Raw genomic sequence first — 24,038 nt, 5'->3', positions numbered from 1 at the left:
TGGCATGCAAACTGGAATTTGATCATGCAACTTCTAATTGGAATTAATTGACCAAGGAATTGGCAGTTAATGAATTTTAGAGGAGACTAGAAAGGTCTAAGGAATTAGGGTCTAGTCACATATAGTTTGCCATAAATTAAATCCTATTTGATTAAAATAGTTAGTAAGAAAAGTTAATCCGGAAAAATAGATAACTCTGAATCCTTAACTGTTTTCTCCATATTTTCTTCCCAACTCATTTACTTGCCTTCCTTCAATATTCTTTATATTGTTTAATGTCTTTTATATTGCATCTCAATACCATTTTCTGTTTGTCTAACTAAGCCTATCAAACATTATTGTTGCTTAATCCATCAATCCTCGTGGGATCGACCCTTACTCACGTAAGGTATTACTTGGTACGACCCGGTGCACTTGCCGGTAAGTTAGTGGGTTACAAATATCGCACCAGTGGCGCAGTGGTGGCAGCTCGGTGATGGGGCGGCGGCAGTGGGGTTTGGTGGTTGTGGAAGGAGGAGGAAGGGGGAGAAGGGGAAGGGAAGATGGAGAGGGAGGAGAAGAAGAAGGGGGGAGCGTCGGCGGTGTAGTGCGGCGGTCGGGATGGCGGCACGGTGGTCGGGTCTGGGTGGCTAGGAGCGGTGGTGGTTGGGGGATGGGAGAAGAGAGGTTGCAGAGGGGGTGGGGGGGGGTTTGGGTGACGCGATGGGTAGAGTTTCGCGTGAATGGGGGGTTAGTATTTTTGAATCCGCGCGAACGCGTGGAGCACGTGATCGCGTGATTTGGGCGAGAAAGGGGTGTGAAGCGATCGCGTGAATTAGGTAAAAGGTAAGGGACGCGTACGTGTGAAGCACGCGAACGCGTCGCTGAAAATTGTGCTAAACACACAGTTCTAGTGTCGTTTTGGCGCAACTCTCTGTTTCCAATGGGGTCCTTAAAATCCATGCGACGCGTACGCGTTGCTCACGCTCACGCTTTCGCGTGGGATGTGTGTGGTGCAGTGACGCGTTCGCGTCAGGGACGCAAACGCGTGGGCCAATTTGTGCTAAAGGCACACCAGCCGCACGATTCCAGCCCAACTTTCTGGGCGTTGGATCTTTACGCCGATTTCCATTCGACGCCCACGTGTGGCCTGCGCGCTCGTGTGGGGTGAATTTTTTTATATGCAGTTATGCAGTATGCAATATGCAATGCTAATATGGGTGATATGAATAATTCCAGGTTCAATGAAAATAAAATAAAATAAAAACAAACAAAACGAAATAAATTGAAAAAGGAACGATCATACCATGGTGGGTTGTCTCCCACCTAACACTTTTAGTTAAAGTCCTTAAGTTGGACATTTGATGAGCTTCCTGCTATGGTGGCTTATGCTTGAATTCATCCAAAAATCTCCACCACTATTTGGAATGCCAACAGCCTCCGGGGTCCCAAACTAGGCATGTAAAGCCTTTGAGTAAATTCAAACAAGTTCTTAGGTTCCCGGGATGTTGAATGTCAGAATAGATTCCAGGATCCCAAACTTTGCTTTTATATCCGCCTTTGTCTTGATTTATATTTTTCCAGCCGGGCTTGCATTCTCACCAAGATGGCCAAACATTCTCTGAGACCCATTCAATTGAACTCGAAACCAATCCTTACACTTCAGATTGAGGCGTGGAACCTTATTGAATCTTACATACCAGCCTTGAGCGCGAACCATTTCCTTTTTACTCTTAAAGTCGCAAAGAGATCTAAGCTGACCATCTGTTTCAAGTAAACCATATTCAAGTGGAAAAGTAAAGATAAAAGCTAAGGATTTTACCCACTTGAATTTAGTATTGGGTGGTAATGGTCTTGGGATATGTGTTTCCAGTGGTTTTGCAAGCTCTACTCCCTCGTGTTCTTCTGTGAATTCCTCCACTTCATTGCAAATTTCTTCAATTTCAACCACATCTTGATCCAAGTCTTCGATATCTTCCTCATCACTCAAGTCATAAGTTGGAGGTTGCGAAAAATATACCTCTGCATCATCTTCGTATTCACTTGGGGAAGATTCTTCTATCTCAAAGAATTCACTTGCGGATGCAAGTTCATTGCTAGGAGAATTTGACTCGTGATCTTCATTATCAAGGAAACTTGCTTGTTGAGTTATTCCGTGCAGTTCTTCATAGGATACCTGCTTCCGGGGCTGTGCACTATCCTCCTCAGCATCAACTGCACTTTTTCTGACGGAATTCTCCACAATTCTGGATTTCCATGGAGGTTCAGCGTCTCCTAAGTCTTCAACCAATTCTTCTTCTTCTATAATTTCAGCCTCCTCCACTTGTTCCAGTACAAAGTCATGCTCCGTGCTGTCCAGTGGGGTTTCTAGTATCTCCTTCATGCTGTGTTCTTCATTAGATTGCCCACATGAAGCCATAGGGGTTCCTTGAGTGTCCGAACGTCAGGGAGGTAGTCTATCTATCGCTTGATTCAATTGGTGAAGTGTGGCGTGAAATTTTTCAAATGTTTCCTTGTGTTGCTCCCTAGATTCTTGGAGTGATGGATATGGACGTGGTGCATAGGGAAGTGGTGGTTCTTGGGAGTAATTAGGTTGGAATTGGGGTGGATACGTGTTAGGGTCATATGGAGGTGAATGGTGGTAGTTGGCTTGTGAGTGTGGTGGTTCAAAGCTGTGTTGAGGAGGTGGTTCATAGGCGTATGATGGGGCTTGTCGGTAATTACAAGAGGGTCCACCATAACTATTGTTCTGACATGCATTATTGAATGGTCGTCATCCATGATAGTTTGGAAGGTGTTGTTGCCTAAAGGGTTGATCAGATGCTCGTGGCTCCGTCCATCTCTGATTGTTTTGACTTTGATGCATGTTCCTGTTATAGCTTCCATTCCTTTCAACATTATTAGAACCAAACTCAAAGCGATAGGGGTGAGAATTCATAGTAAATAATAAAAATTAAAAGCGAAAATAAAAAGAAATAAACAAGCAAAAGAAAATATTTACAATAACCAATAATAAGGCACACAGTTGCAAATCCCCAACAACGGCGCCATTTTGACGAACTGAAGATTGATGGTTTAGAATTTACAATAAATTCTCGTTGCAAGTATAGTTTCTAAACCAACAAAAAATCCTTTTGTACAAAAACTTGTTTGTCACTTAAGCAAACCCAATAAAATTTATAACCGAAGTATTTAAACATCGGATTGTCTTCTCAAGGAATTACAGGGAGGTATAATTTATTATTGGTTATGTAAAAAGATATGTTTTCAGGTTTTTTCAAAATAAGGAGCATGTAATTTAAATGACAAAAAAATAAATTAATAATAATAAATCTCTTGGCAAGGTATGAGAAATTGAGGTCCTATCCTAGTTATCCTTATCAGGTGTGAAGAGAATTGGATTCTGCTCCCACTTAAATTAACCCTTGCTAAACAAAGGAAAGTCAAGTGAAAAAATTGATTTGATCCTCAGGTCCTAGTCAACTCCTATGGGAAGACTAGAGTTATTGGAGTACAAATTAATCAGCAAGAATTCCAATTTCAATCAACAGCTGAGTTTGACAACTCAAGTATTGCTAATTACTTAACCAAAACCAAAAGGAGAAAATAAATCTAAATTGAATTGAAAGCATCATAAAATAATCATTAATCTGAAATACCTCAAATTGCATTTAAACATAAATTCAAATCCTAACATGGAAAGTTTGTAAATCAATAATGAAAAGATAAATGACAATTAAAGTAATGGAATAAATGAAAGTAGAAAATAAATTTAAAGGAATATTGAACCTGTGATTGAAGAGAAATAATCCTAAAATAAGAGAAATTCTAATCCTAAATCCTAAATCCTAAATCCTAAGAGAGACGAGAGAACCTCTCTCTCTAAAACTACATCTAAAACCTCAAATTGTGAATATTAATGTTGTTCTATGTATCTCCTTTTGATTCCTCCATTCTCTGGCTTATATTCTGTGTTTCTGGCTTGGATTTGGGCCGAAAAAGGGTCCAGAAATCGCTGGGGTGTTTTCTGCAGATTCTTGTACGTGGCGTCTGTCACCCGTTCACGTGGGTCACGCATTCGCGTCATCTGGGAGTTTTCCTTGTCACGCGTGCGCGTTGGTCACGCGTACGCGTCAATTGCATTCTGCTCAAGGCGCGCGTCCGCGTCATCTACGCGTTCGCGTCGCTGCATTTTCGCGCTAGTCACGCGTTCGCATCGTCCATGCGTTCGCGTCGCTGCCTTTTCTTCAAAACTCCATTTTTGTGCTTTCCTTCTATTTTTGTATGTTTCCTTTTTGTCCTTTAAGCCATTCCTGCCCTATGAAACCTAAAAATACTTAACACACAAATCACGGCATCGAATGGTAATAAAGGATAATTAAATTTAATATTTTTAAAGCATAGGAAACATGTTTTTCACATATATCACATAATAAGGAAGGAAAAGTAAAACCATGCAATTTAGATGAATAAGTGGGTAAAGGATTGAATAAATCACTTAAATTGAGCACAAAATACACCATAAAATATCGGTTTATCAGCGACTCATTACCAGGAAATTGGAACATCTCGTTACTAAAGTTGTATAGATCATAACCTGTACAATCCGCGGATGAAGGTACTCTTTTTCCCCCCTTAGAGGTTTTTTCCCAAATAAGGGTTTTACCTAAGGAGGGTTTTAATAAGGCCGGACGCCCAATATATCAATCATCAAAGTCAAACAATGTATCAATATATAAATAACTGATATGATCTTTACTTTCTCTCTTCTCCTATTCTACTTTCAAATGCAAAAAACATTAACCAAGCATGCATAACTTTATATATTATCAAAATAGTAAATTGTCAAACTGACCCAACCTCTGTCAGCGCAAACAAAAATTACTTCAATCCAAAAAAGACAACAAAACAAACCAAACAAATAAAAACATCAATTAAGAAGGAGGAACGTTCTTGTCATGGTCCTCCACGGTTCCATCCACAACCAGCTTCCCACCGATAGCTATCTTGGTCACATCAAGCTGACCACAATCAAACTCTGGGGCCAATACAGCAACCTGACTAACAGCTCGGTCAAAACCGGAGGTGAACATCTCCAATCCCTCCTCTTCCAACTCCTGGACCCTGGAGGTCAGTTGCCCCTTGGTCTTATCACTTTCCCTTATTTCTGCTTGCAGAAGCCGAATCTGGTCCCGAAGACGAGTAACCTCGTCCTCCGACTCCTTCATTTTTGCTGTAACATCTACAACAACGTCCTCTTTCTCCTTCAATGATTTCTCCAGCTCAAGAACCCTCTCCACAGACACCTGCTGCTCTGCTCCGAGGAGTTCAGTAGTACGACCCACACACATCAATCACGAAGCAACAATCTACAACAGAAAACACAAGTCAACAAAACAGAAATAATGACGAAGACACACAAAATAAACAAATATACATAACTGACCTGAACGAACTTCCCCATCCCCTCGAGGCCAATCCGATGAGTCATCAGCATATCTCCAGGGTACTGAGAGACCCTGTCAGAAAGCTCGCCAAAGGGAAACTATTCACTCCACAATGAATGTGAGCTCGTGGCAAGAATGAACCCATGGAGCCTTTTCTGTCTCTCGAAAACAGATCTATTACCACCAACGAAATCTTTATCACCCTCTGAAATCACCTCAAGAGACTTTTCAGTATCGTCCCTTTTTCTCTTAAAAAACGACGCCGGCTGGGCCACGAACTGAGCGGCATCCCTCCCACCATCCTTCACAGTCCCGGAGCCACCCGCGCCTTTCTCTCTCTTCTTTTTAAGAAAAGACTGAAATCGTGAGGGATCAAGAAGAGGAACTCGCCAACCTACAACCAGAAAGCAAAAAAAAAATCAAGAAATGAAACAACAATAGCGAAAACAACAATCAATATTACCTATGTAAGCTTTGAAACCCTCAGTGTCACCAGAATCATGAAAACGAAGAACTTCGGGAATAGATAAACACTCCTCATCAGCAAAACTCTCTATCAAAAAATCTAAAAAGCAGTCTTCTTCCTCGTTCTGCTTAGTAGCCTTGAGAATTTGGATAGGCTCAGAACACAAATAAAGAGGGAACCTTTCTATAAGCTCGTCGTCCAAATAAAAGGGATACTCGGCCTCTACCGGCCACACTTTAACAAACATAGATTTAAAGTTCTTGAAAGAGGATTTATACAATAGGAAAAGGGAACGCCCGAGAAAACTACTCAAACATACCCATAACCCCTTTCGAACCCCTTTCGACTGAAACAATGAGAAAAACACAGACATAGAGCAGGAAAAAGAAAGAAACTCCATCAAACATTGAAACGCACGAAAAAATGCCCAAGAGTTTGGATGCAACTGCGAAGGCGCGCAGTTGAGTTGAGTTAGAACATCACACTCGAACCTACTAAAAGGAAACGTTACTCGAAGTTCAGTAAGGCATGGGGTGTACATGTAGAAAAACTGCAAATCCCCCCTCCTCTCGTAAACCCTATCCTCACCAGAACAGTGGACAAGCTCAACAATTCTGCCCGAACCCTCTTTGACAATTTTCAAACCCTTAAGCTCAGCTAATGACTCGGTGTCCACATACGATGACGAACGCGTCCTAACATCATCATGTACCTAGTGATACGGATTGTCTTTTTTCACTTCTACTACCTTCTGCTTCTCTTTCTCTTTCTCTTTCGCCATTTCAAAAAAAAAAAAGAAACAAAAGTAACTTTAGGAAAAGAAACTAACCTTTCGAAGTCATGACTCGAGTCAACAGGTAGGAAGAACTTGAAACAGCAGACTGTCAATTCCAAAACAGCGAACAAATATCATTACAAGCCCACTAACTTAGTGGGTAACTTAATTGATAATCGCTCCGAGCATCGAAAACCCAAACGATAAAGAAGCGCATTAATCGCAACACATTTCGCAAGGATAAAAAGTCTCTTAACCTTCTCTTGGTTTCTCCCACATTTCTTTTTCCTACTTTTTAACCCATAGATGGCCCAACATTGCAAAAAAGATTCGAGACTAAAACCCACACGTGCATGAAAGACGTACACAAGGACCGAAAACATTAAGCTTGCCCGTTATTCTTTACAAAGCCAGACAAGCTTAGGGGCTATGACGTGTACCCCGTAAATTCAGAACCAATATCAATATGAAAACCGACCAAATAATCCGGAGATAATAACGCAGAACTCAACCACAACTTGATTACGGTTTCACACAAGTCAAACACCATCTCTAAGCCGTTATCAACAATGACACTCACGATCCAACCAAAAAGATCGGAACAAATAAAGGGAAGCTAACACTTCACTCACCTATATCAACAAACCAGATAGTCCAGGTGAAGACAGGTCACAAATACATGTCACTCTCTCATTCGTATTGTTTTCTTAACATCTTGTACTGACTTGAGCGTTGAAGTGCTTTTTGCAGGTACTCCTGCCGCAGTGTTTCGCATTGCCGAGGTTTTTCCACCATTCTCTCCAAGACGACGTATAGCTCTTCCCAAAGCCGAGCTGTCGCGGAAGGAGTCTTATACCTCGGTTGAACTCGGACGGAACAGGAATAATAAAAGTGGGCAGAAGAAAATAGAAAATTATTATCACACTAGCACCTGAAACGTACAAACCTCAGTCATGGAACATAAAATCAGACAACTAAATAACATTCATTGTATGAACAGCAGCAGATGTTATTCTTCATACCCTCCCCCACTCAAAAAAAAAAAAAAAAAAAAGAAAAAAAAAAAAAGAAAAAAGAAAAAACCAGAAATCATCAACTATATATATATATATTTCCTACATCTGTATTACTAAAACTAAAGGGAAATAAAAACATAGAAATTACGTCCATTAAGAGATTAATCACTAGAATCGAAGCTTCCACTGTGAGAGCTGCTGCCATTGTAACTATGCAAGGAGAGGCCCCTCAAGTGACTGGCCAAAGTAGCACCATTCTTCTTGTTCTCCTGAAAATATCTCTCCCTTTCAAAGTGCTTCGCAGGTGGTGGTGGAATTGCTACATGAGGAAGCTCCCCATTGTTCCTTGCATTTGGAGGTGGAACCACAACAGGTGCAGCACGGGCGTTGGTTTGTCGAGATGGCTCCAAAGAGAGCGGTCTTATTAGTGCACGGTTGAGTCTCTCTTCAAGCAAACCCCAGTTAGGGAAACGAGGTTCAGTCTCTTCATCTTCAGGCCTTGCACAAGCCTTTCCTTTGCGTAATCTGCAAGGCATTAGCCATACAGAAATAAATCTAATCTTCTTTTATTCTTTATAAAATGGAAATAACTTGCATTGACACTAGATTACTAATGAAATTAACTTTTCATTTTTTTACGCCAATCACTGGTAAAAATAAACCAAGAAAAGAATATAGCATCTTCAAAGAATCGGCTGCAAGGTACCTTCGGAATAACTGCTCAGGTTCCTCCTCCTCTTCTACTTCTTCATGGACAAAGTGATTGGGAGTTGTGGCTCTGCCAGAAACGAGGTCATCATGCCTTGCAAGTACTTCCTGAAGCTGCTCGTTTAATTCTATTGCTTGTGAAACAATCCTCTCATCACTATGAACAGTGAAAGCAAAAATCAGTTGATGGTATAAGTTAACCATATTAAATGCATGCATGTGCAACTAGACACAAAGATTCCTATACTAGGGAAATTTGTAGGGCAGAAAAGGCATTATCCTCCATGCATGATGAAAGTTGAAGCAGAAAATTATACTTTTAACAAGGAGAGACAGAAACCCAAAGGATCCCTACCGAGAAGCCATCACAAGATGCATTACTCTCTGTTTTTGAAACGAACATTGCTCGACAAGATCAAGGGTGAATTCATCCCTTGCTCCCTACGGAAAAAGAAAAGAGTTTTAGCTGAAAGGGAATGTGATTAGTTACATTTTTCATAACTACATATCAGGGTATTAGATGCAGTAGATAAAGAAATACTAAAACTAAGTCAATCATTTTATCACATTCCTTCCTTCCTATATAGACAATATATGCTAGTTTTAGTTGAGGTACAATTTTTAGTAATGTCATGATGTTTCTATGTAACTCAGGTAATTTTGAAAAACTACTCTTATAAGCACTATTTATCATTATCAAGCAGTCTCATTCTCAAGCCTCTCAGTCTCAGCCTTTGTTGTCATTCATTAACCTAATATAAAACTGTGAGAGAACTACTACGGAGAAGCATGCAAGATTTACAAATGCAAAGATAGATGAGCGAAATTCTGATTTCATTTTAAGACATCTTTGGTCTACCTGAGGATGTTGCGCATCAACAGCATCAAGGACTTCTTTTAGAACTTCTAATGCATTGCTAGCCTTCTGAATAATGCTGCAAATGAAATGTAGAATAATATATATATTCTTGCCTAGAAGAAAATCACAAGATCAAATATTTGTAGAACGATATTTGTCCACCAGATCAAGCACCATCCACTGCCATGTTGAATTTACCGTTTTACCCCCAAAAATGAAACAAGAGAAGAGGAAAGAAGAAGCCAGAAATAAATTTTTAAAATACTCTTTTAAAAATAGTAGTCATGCTCATCATAATAAATCATATCATAATAGTAGTCATTCTTATCATAATCCTTTCCAACATACCCAAACTAGAGACTTATTAAATGCGCTGTTTTCCACTAGTTATTAGTAAATTGAAACCAGAAGTTACCTAGATTCGGGAACAGGATCGGACTCCGCTTGCTGAGCAACCCCACCAGATCTAGGCAAGGCCTGTTCCCTGTTTGGTCCATTATTAGTCCTGTTAGGTTGTGAACTTGGACAATTTGATTGGAATTCCTGAGACCTTTGAGGAAACTGCACCCCAGCACTCTGTAAGAAGTATAGCTGCAAATTAGCATTGCCATTCAGCAGACATCGGATTGAATCAACCTATCTGTAACCTACCACCAACTCATAATATGCATTATAATATTGTGGAAACTTTCCAGAAGCACCACCAAGGGCTGTTTGTGTAGCATCTAGCAGGAGAAATATCCGTTCCCTTACAGGCAAATCTGACTGCAACCAGAGAAAGGACCCAAAATATATAAACAAAAAATCAAGATTGCTAAGGTTCAATAGTGTGAGGGAAAAAACACACCTTTTTCTTCACAATTTTCACAAGAATAGGAATGGTTCCTGTTTCAACAACCTGTTTATGAATTGGATCTCCAATGTTGTTCATCAACATTTCCAACAACTAGAAAATCAGTAGAAAAAGGACGGGTTAGTAGAATGCCTTAGGACACAAGCAAAGAGCAAAGAGAATAATATTAAAGAAACGGCGGCCATATAACCAAGCTTCTCTACTTCAGGTACAGTGAAAAATATGTGGTTCCAAACTAACTTTCACATTAGCTGTGGCTATTTTTGGTTGACGGGAGAAGAGAGGGGGATCACAATAAATAAAACATTTAAGTAATTATTATGCTCACCATAACTGCATAAAGTTGTGTATTGGGGTTCTTGTTGCCTAGTCTCTTTTTTATGGCCTTAACAACATCTCTAGCTTGCCTGAAATTTCAAGAAAAAATAATGGTTAACAATGGTAAGATTGTGTGGATTCTTTTGGCACCTTAAAAATTTAGAGAAAGGTCATCCAGGCTTCATGCATCACACTAGGTCTACTATTGAATAAGTGCCATGATAAACATATCTTCAATTGAAATTATGTAAGGCATCAAATATCAGTTGTTTACCAACTACCAAAGACTTCCAGTTGAAGTTTCCCATTCAAAGAATACCTAGTCTCAAATGCTGAAAATGTTGTAGCAACCAAATAAATTTGATTAATTGGAAACAAGCACTCATGTTTGACATGACATAAATAAAACGATCATGCAAGAAGAAAATCTTAAAAAATGGAAGAAATTCAACAATAAGAGAGTCAGGGTGACACAGGGTGGAGACTGGAGATCATAGATTTGATTCTCAAACCAGGAAATAATTACGAAGTAATAATGTGCGATAAGAAATATCTAAGAGCAAATACAAAGACATTAAATGAACTTAGTTTCATATCGTTGAAGGTTCTGATCAATCAGAAAGAGACAACACCATAGAACGAGAAGAAAGATTTGTGCGGGTACCTTTGATCATGAGCAACTAATTCACAGATTTCAATATTTTTCATCCAGTCAGTTTCAGTCAGTTTCTGACTTGTTGCAGCATTAACTCGCTCAGCTGCCATCTGTTTATAGAGAAAGAATTAAGATTTAAGTAAATATAGAAAAATAGAAAAATTAGAAGACATTTCATACAAGGAAGCAATAGGTGAAGATTTTACACAGCTCAATAATAATATAATATATTCAAGTGTAAAGAAAAACAAGACTTTCATGCCACACTACCCGATCAATCATTATATAAAAAGGGGAAGGTAATTGATCCACAAAATACAAAAGAGTTGCTATCACCCTTGTGTCCTATAAATAAAATCATCTTCCACCATAGAACAAGGAAATTGATATCAGATAGAGATGAAAGTTGAAACTTGCATGTTCTGACAGCACAAGAATGCTCAAGTAAATGGATATCTTACCTCTTAACTCTTGTCGTAGCAACCAAGTCAGAACTGCAAGAATGTCATGAACTGCCTGCAACATGAAAATTTTCCAAGCTATATAATTCAGAACTTCACCATTTCTAATATCAGCTCAAAGAACGTGAACTGTGAAAAATAACCCTCAAATAAACATCATGTCCTGACTCTTGAAGCCAAATGATCGGATCTAAATCAAGGGCATTTCAAAAACAAAAAAATTTCATGATTATGATTAATGGTTAGGGTAAAGCACACTTAATAATCACATTAGTTTTATTTTTTTCTTAAAAATAAAAAAAGGTTGTACCTGAAAAGAGAGAGACAAGGACAGAGATCACGAGGAGGAAAGCGAGTATGCAGTGCTAAACCCTAAAGATCTTCAGCATTTCAATTGCAACTCACAAAGCCCAAGATCAATAATTCTGATGCTATACATATATTAATCACGCTTCCTTTTTCCTTTCTTTTCTTTTCTTTTGTTTTCTTTATTAACAGAGTGCTTTTGTTTGTTGTTTTCTTTATGATTAACTTTAGCTGTTTAGCATATGAGGATGATGATAAAGAATTGGGGAAGTGTGTGTACTTTATAACAGAAATGAGTATGGTTATGCGAAAATGGAAGAAGATAACACTCACTAATATGAATAAGAACGGTCTTAGTGTTTTGTTATGCAGTTTGGTGAAAGTGTTAATGTTATTAATTAGGCAAGCGAGGAAAAGTACGGCACCGCCATGATCAGGAACTTCCTAAACAGAAAACAGCCAAAGGATCTTTTTCCAAAACAGAAGCTCTTATTTCCTATTTCTTAAGTTTGGTCACCAAAAATGAATAAATTGAAATTGAGTTAATTATATAATTCTCTTACTGAAATGAAATAGATAAATTTATGAATATTAAATTAATCTAAACAATTTTGTATGATCAAAATTAAAATTCAAATATGTATAAAAATATTTGTATTTAAACAACTGGTAGAAAGATAGAAATAATAATAATAAATTTAAATAATATTAAAAATTTTAAATTTATAAAATAAAAATAATAAAAAATTATTTAAAAATTAATTTAATTCATAATTTAATTTTGATATTAAATTAAAATAAGTCATTTAGTGCAAAGTTAGGATTTAATTTGATTTATATAAAATGAGGATATGTCGAATAAAATATAAATAAGTTATATTGTAATATATAGTACTAAAATAGGGTAATTTACTTAAATAAATCAAATGCATTCCAAAATTACTCAGATCCCCAAAACAAAATTTCATTTGTGAATGTCTCCAGATACATTTTTATATAAATCGAATTCAATAAATTCGATTTAGTGAAAATAGTACTAAATCGAATCAAATAGATTCGATTTGCATGTAATCGTAGAAAGGCCTTAAATCGAAACAATGAGTTTCGAACTAGGAATTAACATAAATAGAAACAATTGAATTTAATTTATGAATGCATGTAAATCGAACCAATTGAGTTCGATTTATAAGGACTCGAGAAAAAAAAAGGTAATTCGAATGAAATGGATTCGATTTAGTGTTTGTTTCAATATGTGATTAAATTGAATTCAATGAATTCGATTTATACATAACTGATTTCTATATATGCGAGCTCAACGTAAAATTTTCAGAATGGTGAGATTCACAATGGCTAGTGTTCATATCACGGGTCGAGCTATTCAACCCGAGCTAACTCAGACAGGAACGTCCGACCTCTTCAGGTTGGATGACCACCGACCTCTCACTTAAAGAGCTCGGCCAAATCGCTACAAAGGCCCAAGTAGGCCCAAACAGAAGGACGCCGCCCACTCTAAAGGCGGCTGGCCAAAGATAAGGGGACCCACCCACAAAAGATAAGATAAGATAACTAACTTATCTTAAAGGGAGGTCACTCCACACTACTATAAATACACTGGAGCACCCAGGTATAATTCATACTCTGATTCTACACAAAAAATCTGCTCAAAGCCCGTGCTAACTTAAGCATCAGAGTCTCTTGCAAGTACCACCACCCACCGGTGATCAAGGATCAGCGGCACCACCAGATCCAACATGTCGGACACGATAGCTCCGGCCACAACAACAGATCTCATCCGAGATCGACCTTCAGTTTCAGGTAACCTTTGGAACATTGGCTCCATTGCCGGGGAACCTGGAAGTCATCCCATCATCATGGCGAACAACCTTGACAACGATCACAACTCCGATTTGGAAGAAAGAATCCTGCTTAAAAATACGGATGCCACATCAAAAGATGTGCCTCAAACTAAGGGGGACAAGCAATCTCCAAACACCGAAATCTTAGATGCCCTCCGTGAACAGCAGAATCGCCTCAAACAGCTCGAACATGAGGCCGAACATCAGCGGGAGGCCGAGAGAGACCTCCGAAGAGAAACGAGACGCCGCCGAGAGCTAGAGGACAAACTCATAAAGCTCGAGGCCGATCTCAAAACCAAAACTACTCGTTCCAGTCATGAAGATAACTCCCACAAGGATCAAGATCCATTCACTAAAGAGATCATGAAAGCTAAAGTACCAAAGGACTTCAAAGCTCCTGACATGACTCCATACGATGGTACATTTGACCCCAGCCATCAACTCAGCAATTTCAGAAGTAGGATGTATCTCACAGACGCCTCAGACGCAATTCGATGCAAAGCATTCCCGACTACCCTGACAAAAACAGCAATAAAATGGTTCTACAGTTTACCTCCAAGATCAATCACAAGTTTTGACGACCTAGCCAAAAAATTCCTCGCCAGGTTCTCCATCCATAAGGACAAAACCAAACATGCCCCAAGTCTGCTAGGAATTAAAGAGGGAGATCGGGAAAGCCTCTGTAGCTATATGGAAAGGTTCAACAAAGCTTGTCTCGACATACAAAACCTCCCAACAGAAGCGGCCATCATGGGGCTCATCAACGGCCTGAGAGAGGGACATTTTAGCCACTCAATGTCCAAAAAACATCCAACATTCCTGAACGAGATACAAGAACGGGCAGAAAAATATATCAATATGGAGGAAAATTCTTGATTAGGAGAAACTTCAAAATCCGGATTCTCCTACACACCTCAAGGTAAGGATAAAGAGTCCAAGAAAAAGGAGGATCAGCCTGCTGAGAAACTTCGGAAGTACCACAATTACACCCCGCTCAGAGTGTCCCTTGTAGATGTATACAGAGATATATGCAACACTAAAAAGATCCCGCCCCCTCGTACGATTAAACAAAAAAGAGGAGGAGGAAATCGGACAGAGTATTGCGAATACCACCGAATTTATGGACATTCCACCAACGACTGCTTTGATCTGAAGAACGTCATTGAAAAACTGGCACGAGAAGGGCGACTAGATCGATTCTTAGCCAATAAAGCAGATGAGCCAAGAAAAATAAGAAGGGATGATGAACCTAGACGAGCTGAACGTCCTAATCACACCCCGGAAAGGCATGTCCACCTGATCAATGGAGGATTCGTAGGAGGAGGGATCTATAAGTCGTCACGCAAGAGACACCTCAAAAAGGTGTACCATGTTGGAGGAGGAGATAGGTCGGTCGGCCTTCCTAATATCACTTTCACCCAAGAAGACATCGTGGGCATCATCCCAGGGCATGATGACCCCATGGTTATTACCATAATACTGGCCAACGCCAACCTCCACAAAACACTAATAGACCAGGGAAGTTCCGCAGACATCTTGTTTAAATCTGCCTTTGACAAGCTTGGCTTACAAGAAAAAGAGCTCAGAACATATCCGAATAACTTGTTCGGACTGGGAGACACCCCGATTCAACCACTTGGATACATCTCCCTGCGTACAACCTTTGGGAAAGGAACTCGGTCTAGGACGTTGAGTATAGACTATATTGTAGTCGACGTGAGCTCGGCCTACAACGTATTAATAGGTCGGACAACGTTAAACCAGCTCGCCGCAGTGGTCTCCACTCCACACTTATGCATGAAGTTCCCCACTCAAGAAGAGATCGCTACCATAAAAGAAGACCAGAAACTCACGCGACGTTGTTATAACGAAAGTTTGAACCCTAAAGGAGACTCCAGAGGGAAAGAAACCAACATCATAGAACTCGGAAGAATTTGAGCTCGTGAAAAACTCCGTCCTCAGCCAGAAGGTGAAACTCAAGAAGTTCAAATTGGAGACGATCCAAGCAAAGCAACAAATATAGGAGCAAATTTGAGAGAAGACTTAAAAGAGCTACTAATAAAGCTCCTAAAAGACAATTCCGACCTCTTTGCATGGAAGGCCGCTGACATGCCTGGTATCGATCCCGGACTAATGTGCCACAAGTTAGCTGTATATCCAGGGTCTCGGCCAGTACAGCAAAAGCGTAGGAAGCTCGGCTCGGAAAGGTCACAGGCTGTAGAAGAGCAGGTACAGGCCTTGCTGGAGGTAGGGTTCATAAGGGAAGTAAAATACCCACTATGGCTAGCCAATGTAGTGTTGGTCAAAAAGTCAAATGGAAAGTGGCGGACGTGCACCGATTACACTGACCTCAACAAAGCCTGCCCAAAGGATCCCTACCCGCTCCCGAATATCGACACACTAGTCGACGCTTCGTCAGGCTATCAATACCTCTCCCTCATGGACGCTTACTCAGGATACAACCAAATCCCAATGTATCAACCTGACCAAGAGAAGACATCGTTCCTAACCCCAAAGGCAAACTATTGCTATATAGTTATGCCCTTCGGACTCAAGAACGCAGGGGCTACCTACTAAAGACTAATGAACAAAGTCTTCGCCAATCACATTGGAAAGCTAATGGAGGTTTATGTAGATGACATGCTGATAAAAACACAAAGTGAGGAATCGCTGTTGTCCGACCTCTGATGAGCGGATAATTTATACCCTTTTTGGCATTATTTTTACATAGTTTTTAGTATGTTTTAGTTATTTTTTATTATATTTTTATTAGTTTTTATGAAAAAATCACATTTCTGGACTTTACTATGAGTTTGTGTGTTTTTCTATAATTTCAGGTATTTTCTGGCTGAAATTGAGGGACCTGGCAAAAATCTGATTCAGAGGCTGAAAAAGGACTACAGATGCTGTTGGATTCTGACCCTCCTGTACTCGAAGTGGATTCTCTGGAGCTAAAGAGACCCAATTGGCGTGATCTCAATTGCGTTGGAAAGTAGACATCTTGGGCTTTCCAAAAATGTATAATAGTCCATACTTTGTCCGAGATTTGATGGCCCAAACTGGCATCCAAACGCCCATCAGAGACCCTTTTCTGGCGTAAAACGCCAGAACTGGCACCAGAACTGGAGTTAAACGCCCAAATTAGCACCCAAGCTGGCGTTTAACTCCAAGAATGGCCTATGCACGTGAAAGCTTCAATGCTCAGCCCAAGCACACACCAAGTGGGCCCCGGAAGTGGATTTCTGCACTATCTGCACTTAGTAACTTATTTTTTGTAAACTCTAGTAACTAGTTTAGTATAAATAGCACTCTTTACTATTGTATTCATAGACTATCCTGGATCATTTTGAGAGGCTGGCCATTCGGCCATGCCTAGACCTTCTTCTCTTATGTATTTTCTACGGTGGAGTTTCTACACCTCATAGATTAAGGTGCGGAGCTCTGCTGTTCTTCATGAATTAATGCAAGTACTATTGTTTCTCTTTCAATTCATGCTTACTTCTTCTCCAAGATATACTCTCGTACTTAATTCAGTTAAGTCAGAATGAAGGGGTGTCCCGTGATAATCACCTACTATCTTCGTTACCCGCTTAGCCAAGATCCGCGTGCCTGACAACCACAAGCGGTCTACATGATGTTCAATGTAGTCATTGGACGACAGTCGGAGTATATTCTCTTGGGTCTCTAATCCACGGACCGAGTCCGGAGGTTAGAACCTTCGTGGTATATGCTAGAACCAATTGGCAGCATTCTTGAGATCCGAAAAGTCTAAACCTTGTCTGTGGTATTCTGAGTAGAATCTGGGAAGGGATGACTGTGACGAGCTTCAAACTTGCGAATGTTGGGCGCAGTGACAGTGTGCAAAAGGATAAAGAGATCCTATTCCGATGCTAGTGAGAACCGACATATGATTAGCCGTGCGGTAGCTGTACCTGGTATTTTTCATCCGAGACGAGAAATCCGACAGTTGATTAGCCGTGCAGAAACCGTACCTGGTATTTTTAATCCGAGAGGATCATACAGCTTGCCATGGAAGGGAGCACGCATGATTGGAAGAAGGCAATAGGAAAGTAGAGGTTCAGAAGCAACAAAGTATCTCCAAACGCTTATCTGAAATTCCCACCAATGAATTACATAAGTATCTTTATTTTATTTTATGTTTCATTTATCTTTCAATTATCAAAAGCTCATAACCATTTGAATCCGCTTGACTAAGATTTTCAGGATGACCATAGCTTGCTTCAAGCCGATAATCTCCGTGGGATCGACCCTTACTCACGTAAGGTATTACTTGGACGACCCAATGCACTTGCTGGTTAGTTGTGCGGAGTTGTGAAAAGTGTGATCACAATTTTGTGCACCAAGTTTTTGGCGCTGTTGTCGGGGGTTGTTCGAGTTTGGACAACTGACGGTTCATCTTGTTACTTAGATTGGGTAATTTTATTTTATGTTTAAGATTTTTATTTTTATTTTTGAAAAAAAAAAGTGTTTTCGAAAATCATCATTCAAAAATTTTTAAGAATGAATTCTAGAGTTTCACGAGATATGTTGAAGCCTGGCTGGCTGTTAAGCCATGTCTAATCTTTTGGACTGAGGTTTCCACTTATCATTGCAGGAGCCTTTGGATTACTATCTATTTGGCTGTTGTATGTAATCCTCTGCTAAAGCTTGGCTGGCCATTTGGTCATGTCTAATTCTTTTGGACCGAAGCTTTAGACTAACATTGCATGAATCCTGGAATTCCTATAAAAAAATTTGAATTTTTTTATTTTCTTTTTCCAAAATAATTTCGAAAAATACAAAAAAGAAAATTAATAAAATCATAAAACCAAAAAAATTTTGTGTTTCTTGTTTGAGTCGAGTGTCAAATTTTAAGTTTGGTGTCAACTGCTTGTTTTTAATTTTTCCTAGATTTTTCGAAAATTCATGCATTGTGTTCTTCTTTGATCTTCAAGTTGTTCTTGATGATTTTCCTTGTTTGATCTTTAATCTTTCTTGTTTTGTGTTTTTTGTTGTTTTTCATATGCACTTTTGAATTCATAGTGTCTAAACATTAAAAATTTCTAAGTTTGGTGTCTTGCATGTGTTTCTTTTCTTAAAAAAATTTTCAAAAATATGTTCTTGATGTTCATCTTGATCTTCAAATTGTTCTTGGTGTTCATCTTGACATTCAAAGTGTTCTTGCATGCATTATTTGTTTTGATCTTAAATTCTTATGTCTTGTGTCATTTTGTTGTTTTTCTCTTCCTTCGTTAATTCAAAAAAATCAAAAATAATATATTTCCCTTATTTTACTCATAAATTTCAAAATTTTGGGTTGACTTAGTCAAAAATTTTTAAAATTTAGTTGTTTCTTGTTAGTCAAGTCAAAATTTCAATTTAAAAATTTTATCTTTTCAAATCTTTTTAAAAAATCAAATTTTTTTCATTTTTCTTTCATGTTTTCCGAAATTTTTTTATTTAATTTTCAAACTCTTTCTCTTATTTTTATTTCATAATTTTCAAAATTATTGCTAACATTTAATGTTTTGATTCAAAAATTTCAAGTTTGTTACTTTCCTGTTAAGAAAGGTTCAATCTTTAAATTCTAGAATTATATCTTTTAGTTTCTTATTAGTCAAGTTATCAACTTTAATTTTCAAAATCAAATATTTTTAAATTTCTTTTTCAAATCTTTTTCAAAATAAATTTCAATCATATCTTTTTCAAAATTTAATTTCAAAATCTTTTTCTAACTTCTTATCTTTTCAAAATTTATTTTCAAATCTTTTTCAATTAACCACTTGACTTGTTTGTTTTAATCTTAAAAAGTTTACTATTTCTTATCTTTTTCAAAACCACCTAACTACTTTTCCACTTCTAATTTTCGAAAATCACTAACCACTTTTTCAAAATTATTTTTAATTAACTAATTGTTTTAAATTCTAATTTTATTTTATTTCTTTTCTTAAAATTCGAATTCTAACTTAATTATATTAAATAAAAATAAAAAAATTTTCTTCTCCCTCTTCTTAAAATTCGAATACTCTCTTTCTCATATCTTTCTATTTATTTATTTAATTACGAACACTTCTCTTCTACTCATAATTCGAACCCTATCCCTCTCTCTGTGTTCGAATTCCTCTTATTTTCTCTCTACCTCATTCTTCTATTCTTCTATTCTTATACTCACATAAAGGAATCTCTATACTGTGACATAGAAGATTCCTCTTCTTTTTTGTTCTCTTCTTTTTCATATGAGTAGGAACAGGGATAAGGATATTCTTGTTGAAGCTGATCTTGAACCTAAAAGGACTCTGAAGAGGAAGCTAAGAAAGCTAAAGCACAACACTCTGGAGAGGACCTTACAAAAATTTTCGAAAAAGAAGAAGACATGGCAGTCGAACCCAACAACAATGGTGGAGATGCTAGGAAGGTACTTGGTGACTTTACTACACCAACTTCTGACTTCTATGGAAGAAGCATCTCAATTCCTGCAATTAGAGCAAACAACTTTGAGCTTAAACCTCAATTAGTTTCTCTAATGCAGCAGAATTGCAAGTTTCATGGACTTCCATTGAAAGATCCTCATCAGTTCTTAGCTAAATTCTTGCAAATCTGTGACACTGTTACGACCAATGAGGTTAATCCCGAGGTCTACAGACTTCTGCTTTTCCCCTTTGCTGTAAGAGACAGGGATAGGATATGGTTGGACTCACAACCTAAAGAAAGCCTGAACTCTTGGGAAAAGTTAGTCATTGCTTTCTTGGCTAAATTCTTTCCACCACAAAAGTTGAGTAAGCTTAGAGTGGAAGTGCAAACCTTCAGACAGAAGGAAGGTGAATCCCTCTATGAAGCTTCAGAAAGATACAAGCAATTGATCAGAAGGTGTCCTTCTGACATGCTTTCAGAATGGAGCATCTTATGTATATTCTATGATGGTCTGTCTGAATTGTCTAAGATGTCATTGGACCACTCTGCTGGTGGATCTTTTCATCTGAAGAAAACACCTGCAGAAGCCCAGGAACTCATTGAGATGGTTGCAAATAACAAGTTCATGTATACTTCTGAAAGAAATCCTGTGAATAATGGGATGACTCAGAAGAAAGGAGTTCTTGAGATTGATACTCTGAATGCCATATTGGCTTAGAACAAAATATTGATTCAGCAAGTCAATATGATTTCTCAGAATCTGACTGGAATGCAAGCTGCATCCGGAAGTACTAAAGAAACCTCCTCTGAAGGAGAAGCTTATGACCCCTGAGAATCCTGCAATGGAAGAGGTTAATTACATGGGAAAATCCTATGGAAACACTTACAATCCTTCATGGAGGAATCATCCTAATTTCTCATGGAAGGATCAACAGAAGCCTCAACAAGGCTTCAATAATAATAATAATAATGGTGGGAGAAATAGGTTTGGCAATAACAAGCCTTTTCCATCATCTTCTGAACAACAGACAGAGAATTCTAAGCAGAGCCTCTCTGACTTAGCAACCATAGTCTCTGATCTATCTAAGACCACTCTCAGTTTCATGATTGAAACAAGGTCCTCCATCAGAAATTTGGAGGCACAAGTTGATCAACTGAGTAAAAGAGTTACTGAAACTCCTCCCAGTACTCTCCCAAGCAATATAGAAGAGAATCCAAAGAGAGAGTGCAAGGCCATCAATATACCCAAAGTGGCCGAACCTATAGAGGAGGAAGAGACAGTGATTTCCAGTGAGGAAGACCATAATGGACGTCCACTGACCAATAAGGAGTTCCCTAATGAGGAACCAAAGGAATCCGAGGCTCATACTGAGACCATAGAGATTCCACTGAACTTACTGTTGCCATTCATGAGCTCTGATGAGTATTTCTCCTCTGAAGAGGATGAAGATATTGTTGAAGAGAAAGTTGCTCAGTATCTAGGAGCAATCATGAAGCTGAATGTCAAGTTATTTGGTAATGAGACTTGGGAGGATGAACCTCCATTGCTCATCAATGAACTGAATGCCTTGGTTCAACTGAAATTACCTCAGAAGAAACCGGATCCCGAAAAATTCTTAATACCCTGTACTATAGGCACCATGACCTTTGAGAAGGCTTTGTGTGACCTGGGGTCAGGTATAAACCTCATGCCACTCTTTGTAATGGAGAAACTAGGGATCTTTGAGGTACAAGCTACAAGAATCTCATTAGAGATGGCAGACAAATCAATAAAACAGGCTTATGGACTTGTAGAGGATGTCTTAGTGAAGGTTGAAGGCCTGTACATCCCTGCTGATTTCATAATCCTAGACACTGGGAAGGATGAAGATGAATCTATTATCCTTGGAAGATCCTTCCTAGCCACAGCAAGAGCTGTGATTGATGTGGACAGAGGAGAGTTAGTCCTTCAATTGAATGAGGACTACCTTGTGTTTAAGGCTCAAGGGTCTTCTTCTGTAACCATGGAAAGGAAGCATGAAAAGCTTCTCTCAATACAGAGTCAAACAGAGCCCCCACACTCAACTTCTAAGTTTGGTGTTGGGAAGCCACCATTAAGCTATGAGTCTCTGTGAAGCTCTCTAAGAGCTCACTGTCAAGCTATTGACATTAAAGAAGCGCTTATTGGGAGGCAACCCAATGTTATTTAATTATATTTATTTTCATAGACATTTGTTTTCTATTGTTATTTTATGTTTTCTTTAGGTAGATGATCATGTGAAGTCACAAAAATAGCTGCAGAATTAAAGCGGAATAAAAAATAACATCAAAAACAGCACACCCTGGAAGACAGGCTTACTGGCATTTAAACGCCAGTAAGGATAGTAGAATGGGCGTTTAACGCCTAGTCTGGCAGCATTCTGGGTGTTAAATGCCAGAAATGGCAAACAGACTGGCGTTTAACGCCAGAAAAGGGTGTCTGGTGGGCGTTAAATGCCAGAAAAGGTAGCAGAATTGGCGTTAAACGCTAGAAATGGCACACAGAGAGCGTTTAAACGCCAGAAAGGTGCAGGGAGAAAAATTCCTTGACACCTCAGGATCTGTGGACCCCACAGGATCCCCACCTACCCCAACTCACCCTCTCTCCTCTTTACACCTTTCCATAACACTCTTTCCCAAATACTCTTCACCCATCAAGTCCTACCCTCTTCCCCATATATACTCTCTTCACCACTGACATCCATCCATCATAAAATGCCACCTACCTCACCATTCAAATTCAAAACATTTTCCTTCCAAACCCAACCCCTTCATACATGACTTCCCTCTCTCTCTCTCTCTCTTACCCTATAAATACCCCTGCTTACCCCTTTCAATTTCACACATCATAAACACTTCAGCCCCCTTGGCCGAATCCAACACACCCCTCCATCTCCTCCATTTCTTCTTCTTCTCCTCCTTTCTTTCTTCTTTTGCTCGAGGACGAGCAAACCTTTTAAGTTTGGTGTGGGAAAAAGCTCTGCTTTTTGTTTTTCCATAACCATTAATGGCACCTAAGGCCGGAGAAACCTCTAGAAAGAGGAAAGGGAAGGCAATTGCTTCCACCTCTGAGTCATGGGAGATGGAGAGATTCATCTCAAAGATCCATCAAGACCACTTCTATGAAGTTGTGGCCAAGAAAATGGTGATTTCCGAAGTCCCCTTCATGCTCAAAAAGAGTGAATATCCGGAGATCCGACGTGAGGTTCGAAGAAGAGGTTGGGAAGCTCTCACCAACCCCATCCAACAAATCGGAATCTTAATGGTTCAAGAGTTCTATGCTAATGCATGATCACTAAGAACCATGATCAAAGTATGAACCCGAACCCAAAGAATTGGCTCACAATGGTTCGAGAAAAATACTTGGATTTCAGTCCGGAAACTGTGAAGTTGGCATTCAACTTGCCAACAATGAGAGAAGATTCTCATCCTTTCACTAGAAGAGTCAACTTTGATCAAATGTTGGACCAAGTCCTCATAGACATTTGTGTGGAAGGAGCACAATGGAAGAGAGACTCAAAAGGTAAGCTGGTTCAATTGAGAAGGCCTAACCTCAAACCCGTAGCTAGGGGATGGTTGGAATTCATCCAACGCTCTGTCATTTCTACTAGCAACTGGTATGAAGTTACAATAGACCGGACTATCATGATCCATATTATCATGATTGGAGAGGAAGTAGAAGTTCATGAGATCATATCTCTAGAACTATACAAGGTGGCTGACAAGCCCTCCACTTTGGCAAGGTTAGCCTTCCCTCATCTCATCTGTAACCTATGCAATTCAGCTAGAATTTTCATAGAGGAAGACATCCTCATTGAAGAGGACAAACCCATCACTAAAAAGAGGATGGATCAAACAAGAGAGCCCACTCATGGACCTCAACAAGAGCATGAGGAAAAATTCCTCATCA

General features: G+C 39.1%; 2 protein-coding genes across 3 annotated transcripts; both read right to left on the bottom strand.

Annotated features, from left to right (window-relative positions):
* Positions 1 to 4,778: 4,778 nt before the first annotated feature.
* On the bottom strand, positions 4,779 to 7,745 carry LOC112732992 (uncharacterized). The gene is made up of 3 exons (XM_025781833.3): positions 6,722 to 7,745; positions 5,426 to 5,820; positions 4,779 to 5,348 (listed from the first exon to the last, which is right to left on the bottom strand). Exon 3 carries the CDS (start codon positions 5,328 to 5,330, stop codon positions 4,914 to 4,916), a length of 417 nt encoding a protein of 138 aa, XP_025637618.1. The 5' UTR covers positions 5,331 to 5,348; positions 5,426 to 5,820; positions 6,722 to 7,745; the 3' UTR covers positions 4,779 to 4,913.
* On the bottom strand, positions 7,574 to 12,361 carry LOC112732991 (TOM1-like protein 5). 2 transcript variants are annotated; one of them, XM_025781832.3, is made up of 12 exons: positions 11,848 to 11,997; positions 11,681 to 11,727; positions 11,538 to 11,592; positions 11,086 to 11,186; positions 10,432 to 10,510; positions 10,098 to 10,196; positions 9,902 to 10,015; positions 9,666 to 9,826; positions 9,251 to 9,326; positions 8,747 to 8,832; positions 8,390 to 8,548; positions 7,574 to 8,208 (listed from the first exon to the last, which is right to left on the bottom strand). In XM_025781832.3, the coding sequence occupies exons 4-12, from the start codon at positions 11,184 to 11,186 to the stop codon at positions 7,845 to 7,847; spliced, it is 1,239 nt and encodes a 412-aa protein (XP_025637617.1). In that variant the 5' UTR covers positions 11,538 to 11,592; positions 11,681 to 11,727; positions 11,848 to 11,997; the 3' UTR covers positions 7,574 to 7,844. The 2 variants fall into 2 exon arrangements, with proteins under 2 accessions (XP_025637617.1, XP_025637616.1); XM_025781831.3 differs by lacking the exon at positions 11,681 to 11,727 and having other exon boundaries at positions 11,848 to 12,361.
* Between the last annotated feature and the right edge of the window lie 11,677 nt (positions 12,362 to 24,038).

Source organism: Arachis hypogaea, chromosome 13 (genome assembly GCF_003086295.3).
Source record: "Arachis hypogaea cultivar Tifrunner chromosome 13, arahy.Tifrunner.gnm2.J5K5, whole genome shotgun sequence".
Lineage (NCBI taxonomy): Eukaryota > Viridiplantae > Streptophyta > Magnoliopsida > Fabales > Fabaceae > Arachis > Arachis hypogaea.
The sequence above is the reverse complement of the archived record's forward strand: the minus strand, read 5'-3'. Positions and strand labels throughout refer to the sequence as shown.

Coding starts and splice junctions, on each gene's coding strand:
- LOC112732991 (XM_025781831.3), bottom strand. CDS start 11,186: ATGGCAGCTGAGCGAGTTAATGCTGCAACAAGTCAGAAACTGACTGAA. Junction 9,827..9,901: donor ATGCATATTATGAGTTGGTG/GTAGGTTACAGA, acceptor TACTTCTTACAG/AGTGCTGGGGTGCAGTTTCC. Junction 8,549..8,746: donor CATCTTGTGATGGCTTCTCG/GTAGGGATCCTT, acceptor CACTGTTCATAG/TGATGAGAGGATTGTTTCAC.
- LOC112732992 (XM_025781833.3), bottom strand. CDS start 5,330: ATGTGTGTGGGTCGTACTACTGAACTCCTCGGAGCAGAGCAGCAGGTG.